At 38.3% G+C, this 6,807-nt stretch overlaps 1 protein-coding gene across 1 annotated transcript; it reads right to left on the bottom strand.

Annotated features, from left to right (window-relative positions):
• Window positions 1–1,476: 1,476 nt before the first annotated feature.
• Window positions 1,477–6,607, bottom strand: LOC147606255 (putative pectinesterase 8). The gene is made up of 5 exons (XM_086792576.1): window positions 6,174–6,607; window positions 5,612–5,783; window positions 5,294–5,500; window positions 4,951–5,207; window positions 1,477–1,954 (listed from the first exon to the last, which is right to left on the bottom strand). Exons 1-5 carry the CDS (start codon window positions 6,584–6,586, stop codon window positions 1,672–1,674), a joined length of 1,332 nt encoding a protein of 443 aa, XP_086648702.1. The 5' UTR covers window positions 6,587–6,607; the 3' UTR covers window positions 1,477–1,671.
• Window positions 6,608–6,807: the final 200 nt, after the last annotated feature.

The following is a 6,807-nucleotide window of genomic DNA, read 5'->3' as shown; positions in this document are numbered from 1 at the left end:
CTACTTCCTTGACCACATCCACACCGGTAGCATCTTCACCACTTAAGCTTGGTGATACGAGGATGCAATCACCATTAGCAAGTGGGGTTTGTTAACCACTCCACATGGTTTTGCCTACCCTCACTCGCATGTAACAAAACTGAAGCCTATCTTTGTAAGATGATGCTCGATAAGCGGCCTTAACTTGTGCTCAATGTCTAATAGGGAAGTCAAAAACTTTGTGTATATACTATATTTAAGGCTAGAAATAGTGGTTCTATACCTTTTTTGAGCTTTTGTTTGACCAAGTGTGAACACTAACCATTTGTCAATTTTGACATTAAGTAATACTATCTTGTTTATGTTCTGTTGAATCTTGCTTGATGGATGCATACTTAGATAGATTTGATTGTAGGATCTCTCTTGCATGAGCTTCCCATCTATTTCCATGTCTTGTGGTGGTCTATAATGTAGGCAACCCTCTCCTCACCTCTTAGCAAGGTGATTGAAGCTCTTCCAAGTTATCACATTAGTACTACTTTGTCGTTTAAGGTGTGGAGAGTAGGGACAAAGGTTTTTTTAGTCTTTCCTTATGCAAGACATTGTGAGAAATGGGGAAAAATGTTCAGCCAAAGCTCTTGGGGTCAACCATCAACAAGCCATTCAAGGGTGGGGGTTTGTTTGTAATTTTATTTTTGAGAATTCTTAAATTTGGTGTAGAGATGTTGTGATTAGCATTTATTGTTTCTGTAAGTATAGTTTTTAGTCTTTCCTTATGCAAGACATTGTGAGAAATGGGGAAAAATGTTCAGCCAAAGCTCTTGGGGTCAATCATCAACAAGCCATTCAAGGGTGGGGGTTTGTTTGTAATTTTGTTTTTGAGAATTCTTAAATTTGGTGTAGAGATGTTGTGATTAGCATTTATTGTTTCTGTAAGTATAGTTATTATTCATAATTAATGCTCAATCATTAAGCAATCCAACGGTGGAGGTTTATTATTAGCTTTGGTGTAAATGTGTTTTGATTAGCATTTATTGTTTGTGTAGGTGATTATTGCTTATGATAAAAACATTACATAGTGGAAAGACGACCTTTTACAAAGGGATATTTGCAACTTGTTTTAATCTTGAAAAGGTTGACATTTTCAAGTTTCATTGACTCATCGTCTATTTTTCCCTTTTATAAAGGGATATTTGTAACTTGTTTTAATCTTGAAAAGGTTGACCTTTTCAAATTTCGTTGACTCAAAAAAATCATTACCTATTTTTTCCTTTATATCTTATTTAGTCAACTTGACTAGGATACATGTTTAAAAATCAATGCTTACTTAGTACATTAGACATTAGCAAACCTTATCAACAATTCAATTGCCCTTTATTGGGATCACTGAGGTATCTTTGCAAACAATAGAAAGTAATAATTCTACATGTTATTTATTCATCTTAGAAAAATGATAATAATTCTATCCAATAGTAATGCTTTAGAATTTTGCTTTGTTAAATCACTTACAATTTTTGATTACAAGGCTTTTGATGGGTGAATGACAGGACCATGTGTGAGCTCCTCTAAAACAAGGCACAAGGCTGATAAGTTTTCTCTATGGGTGATATTTGATACCCTCATATGTTTTTTTGGGTATTCAAACTAAATTAAACCCTTTTCTTTTGTGTGTGACATGAATAATTACATCATTTAATGTGAATGGGGTTGGTATGGTGTTGGGATATCATTACTATTATTGCTATAAAGGTTGCCGATTTTGTTGTTGCCAAGGATATGATTAGCATGATGATTATAGAGAGTTTGAAATTGGAGGGGAAAGGTGGTGTCATTGAGCAGCCAATTAAGGCCATCCACATAGGTGATGTCCAGCAAGGAGGCTGCTTGTGTGCTGTTCAACATTGTAGTGTAGTTCACACGACTGGATGTGTTTGATCCGGGTCCACTGCACATGTACTCCCCAAAGAACACCGTTCTATTTAACCACATGATCAAGTAACTCATTAGGTGACACTTTTTTAAAAATAAATCCAATCTTTTAAAGATAAAATAAATCCTATCCTTTAAGATAGCCTAGTCTTGCTTACAAAAAACCCCCATGGTAACATTTTTTATCTAGATAAATAAAGCATGTCCCTAGTTCACAAGGTGTGCCTCAATGCATCCTAAAGTCAGTTGAAATTTCAAAACTGATGGCTAATGGGAATTCTAAAAGGAACTTAGTTATGGTAGCAATAAGATTGCATGTAACTTCCTTAAAGTTAATAATAGTTGATATGAGTTGACAATTTTCCTAATGTACATCTTCTTTTTGTACAAACGCTATTTGACATCAATATTCATCACGTATGATTAGAGCTCATGATTACTTCACGAGCAACAAATTTTTTTATTATGATAAGTACACCCTTGAAACGATGATTATTGAAATTTATTAATTCTTTGAATGAACTCTAATAAAAATATAGCATGTTATAATTTTTTCTTAATTAGGTAATTACACAACGAAGGCTCATTGTTTATTTGAATGCATGTTGAAAATGGTCAATGGCATGTGGTTACATGAGGAGACAAAGCTAGCATACATGACACTCATTATGTTTTTCACTCGTGTCAAGCTAGGGAAACCACATCATGCTCTCTTACCCTATATTAGAAACAAAAAAAAATAAGATTCTATACATTGTCGTGGAGTACACTATTCATAAAAAGCGGTTCATTGTCATGGAGCACACTATTCATCTACACTAATGGCATTGCAAGTCTCTAGTAGAAATTCCCTGGATTTGGAGAAGGAATCCGTCCACCGGTCAAGTACATTACCAAACAAGCAACAATGCTATTCCCATAGGCGGAGTTTACCTGAAATTCCTTGTTCACACCTGTGATTGATGCAAACACGATCTTGGGTGTAGAAGGGTTTATGACTGGGATGATAACTTTTTGTGGATCACAAAGACATTATCGAAATCAATCATCATCCATGGGGAACCTAAGAGCGCTTTGCAATCTATCATCTCTAGTGTGCAATCTAATAGTCCTAACACTATGATTCTTGTTGATATGGATGATATACTTGGGACTAGCCATGTGAATGAGATTTCTTAGGAACATACACAGATAGTATCATGATGCAAAACTTGAAGAATAAACTAGAAGACCCATTGATGAAAGAGGCTTGGAGACATTCAAACACACTCACCAAGGTTGCTTTTTGACAGGCATCGTGCCTGTTCTTGGGCATTTTGACCATAAAATACAGCCTTTTGAACGACCATCAAAAAATAAGGTAAATTGTATTATTTCTACTAAACCTGTCATTCTGAAGGATGACCTAGCTCGTGCATACCAAAGCACAAGACCATTGTACCTCTAGACATTCTGAGGAAGTACCACAATCCGACATCATCATTTGGTACATGGGACCCTAAAGAAGAATGCACCCTATCACATGAATCTAAGCAATAGGGGATGTCACGTGTATCACTGGACTTGGAGCCACCTGGACATTCTTTACCAACAAGTGCACACCCCTAAGGCCAGATACAAAGCATATTCACTGTGAGCCCTTGTCCAAGGATTAGTCGTGGATGTACCGCCAAGGGATAGTTAGTGTCATGCACATCCCACACGTTGTCAGTGTGATGCCCATCATGCACACTTGTTGTAACTCTCATGTAAACATGTCACGGCATCTGGGCGGTTATTGGGCATTTGGAAGGGTGCCCACCATCAGCAAGTCTGAGTCAAATGTGCCACCTTGATGTGTGTGAAGAATCGTTGGGAAAGTTATTGGCAACACCAAGATTTGGGGACACTTGGGGGTCATGTCTATTTATACATGCACATCTAGCCATACCAGCGATCTCACCATCGCTTGCATGCTAGAGACTGAAACCAATGTCTGTTGCTTGAAAACTTATGGCAGCATAGGACCCTTGTTTTTTTCTCTATGGCTATTGAGGGCACTTAGATATCCAACACTCAGTGCATTTGTACTATATGGGGAGATATTATTCACACTAGACTCAAAAAGCACCACATGTACAAAATTAAAACACAAAACTTGATATTTATCCAAAATCATGCCTCTCCAAGTTTATCCAGCTTTATCAGACAAAGCTCTACTATTTAATTAAAATTCACACTAAATGTCAAGTTTCTCTAGCTATGATGTCACTATCACATCAGAATGCGATATTTAACATGGTAAAAATAATTATAGGTGATAAAGTTAATTTAAGGGTCAAAATTAAGCTTTTGGAGAGCAAGTCTGAAGGATACAATGTCTTGAGGTAAATATAGCAAATGCATTATAATTTGATGGTTTGAATGATTTAGTCAAGGGTAAAGCAATGCAATTTTTTCCATGATAATTTGGCTTGATAAAAGCACTTTAGCTCATCAATAATGAAGTGTTTTTTACTTGGGAGTTAACTTTGGCTCTTATGATAATAGAAGGTGGCCATGCATATGTTGCTGAAATACCTACTGCTAATGTGTATACCAAGCCTTCAATGCTAAATTGAGTGAGGGTTTTGGGCTAGCCCACTTTCCAAAAGTGTACACACACATGCAGACATACATAGCATTAATGATAACATATGGTAAAAGCATGCATCTGTATACATACATACATGTAAACTTACATTTGTACACACATATATATATATATATGCCTGTCTGTATCTATGAATGTAGGTCAACTAGACATAAACTGGTGCCGTTGCCAAGGTATCAAGATCGCAACAACAGAAGGATAGCCTTTTATAGCATTACCTTCTACATGCATGGCTCTGGTTACTTTCGGATATTTATGCATGCATGCATGTATGTATGTGTGTACATATATCTACATCGATAAGCATGCATATATATGTAAATTTATGTGCTATAATGGTAAGTATAGACATGACATACATGTGTGTGTAACGATGAAGGAAGCATGCAGAGGGTTAGAGAAACACTCACTGGTCTCTGGTGGGATCATTCCAGTCATTCCATCCTTGGGGAACAATGATGTCAGACATGTAGGTGTAGGAGAAGACTGAGAATGCATAAGGCCCCCACGCTCGCCCCAAGAGCAACCTTCCCGAGCCGGTGATGCTGCAGTTCACGAAAGAGAAGCCCGTGTTCTCTTCAGCACTCTGACGCCCATGCGCGGCAATGGCCCCTGTAACCCTATTCTTGTTCTGGGTGGGCATGGCAATGGAGTGCAGCTCACAATCCTGCAATGCAAAAAGACCATGTCACACCACCAGTAGTGTGAAGCCCTTCTGATTTACTATGGTTTCTGAAGAAGATCAATATATACCTGATATAGAGACCGTGCATGCCCGAATATGAAGTCTATGGAGCCCTCTATGTAGCAATCCTTGAAGTAGTGCCGGCCGGCATCATCATACAAGGTGTCTTGGGCACCAAACATCCCACATCCATAGAAAGCAGCCACATCCGCGGACACACGCAATGCCACAGCTTGGGCTCCTATGGCTCCAGGGTTTGGAGGAGGGGCAACATTCTACAATTAAATCAGCATGGTAATTACAGCGAGTGAGGTATAATCACTGGTTTTATCACTAATCAGGGAAATGATTGGGGTGATTAAGACATAAATGGTGCTGAGATTTACCACAAAGCTTATGTTTTTGGCAATGAAATTGGAGGCTTCAATGGCAACAGTGGCACTCCGTCTGGTGCCACCGGCAGACCTTGCTGTGTCATTCCATACTATGTTTGTTATGTCAAACCCTTCCCCTTGCATTTGTATGCAAGTCTTTGTGATGGGAATTGTCACCTTTTCTCTGCACAATAAAAATAGAGTAAAGTCATTAATCCTTGATGAGCATAATTGGGCCAATTAATCCAAATTAGAAGCATGGTTATGTGATCATTTTCTTTCTGCAGAAGGCTTTTACCCGTACATGATAATTAGGCTACTTAATCCAGATTACTGTAGAGTTTGCCTAGGCTTGCCCATACATGATAAGTAGGCTACTTAATCCAGATTACTGTAGAGTTTGCCTAGGTGCCTACTAAGTAATCCCATAAATTACAAATTGGGGGACAATATATCCAATTCTATACTTGAATTTCCAACAAGGAAATGACCCAAATTCTGCATTGCCAAATTCACATGCAAGAATTTTAATTACTTTAACTAATCAACTAATTGCAGTAGAGTCCAAGCTTACATGTAAAAGCCGGCAAAGATATACAGTGTGATTCTGTCTGGATTGTTGTCCGGGACAGCATTCACAGCTGTTTGCACAGTGGTGAAGTTGCCCACAAGCCCAGACGGATCCACAACATATATAATACTGCTGTTCTCATTGCAGCTCTGAGTTGTGAGGTTTTTCAAGTAGACCTTATCTTCATAAGCTGGCAATGCATTGGGCAGCATTATAGTCGGCACAGAATTCGATGACTGGTCGTTAAGGGGGATTAGAGGCCCTAATAATGCATTCAAAAGCCAAACACCAGCGGCGAAATTGCTGATTGGAGCTGACTTAGCTGCTTGAAAGGTGTGAAGAAATGTGATTAAGCTGATGATTAGCATGAAAAGGCATAGTAATGACGTGATTAAGAGTAAAGTACAGCGAGCCATGTGAGAGAGAGAGAGAGAGAGAGAGTGTGTGTGAGAGAGACAGAGAAAGAGAGGGAGAGAGAATAAATGCATTGGAGGAAAAGCTTTTGTATCTTAACGCAAAAGCAGAGTCCAACCAGGTGTGAACAAAATTTAGAACGTACGCCATCTCCTTTGCTTAAAATTTGTATTTTTGGTTTGGTGCAACCTTCTTAGCCACTCCTTAATTAATATGACCAAAA

Source organism: Cibotium barometz, chromosome 58 (genome assembly GCF_041138505.1).
Source record: "Cibotium barometz isolate CiBa-2024 chromosome 58, ASM4113850v1, whole genome shotgun sequence".
Taxonomy (NCBI): Eukaryota; Viridiplantae; Streptophyta; class Polypodiopsida; order Cyatheales; family Cibotiaceae; genus Cibotium; species Cibotium barometz.
Note: the sequence above shows the minus strand (reverse complement) of the source record. Positions and strands in the feature narration are given on the sequence as shown.

Coding starts and splice junctions, on each gene's coding strand:
- LOC147606255 (XM_086792576.1), bottom strand. CDS start 6,586: ATGGCTCGCTGTACTTTACTCTTAATCACGTCATTACTATGCCTTTTC. Junction 5,784..6,173: donor ATCTTTGCCGGCTTTTACAT/GTAAGCTTGGAC, acceptor TTTATTGTGCAG/AGAAAAGGTGACAATTCCCA. Junction 5,208..5,293: donor ATGCACGGTCTCTATATCAG/GTATATATTGAT, acceptor TTTGCATTGCAG/GATTGTGAGCTGCACTCCAT.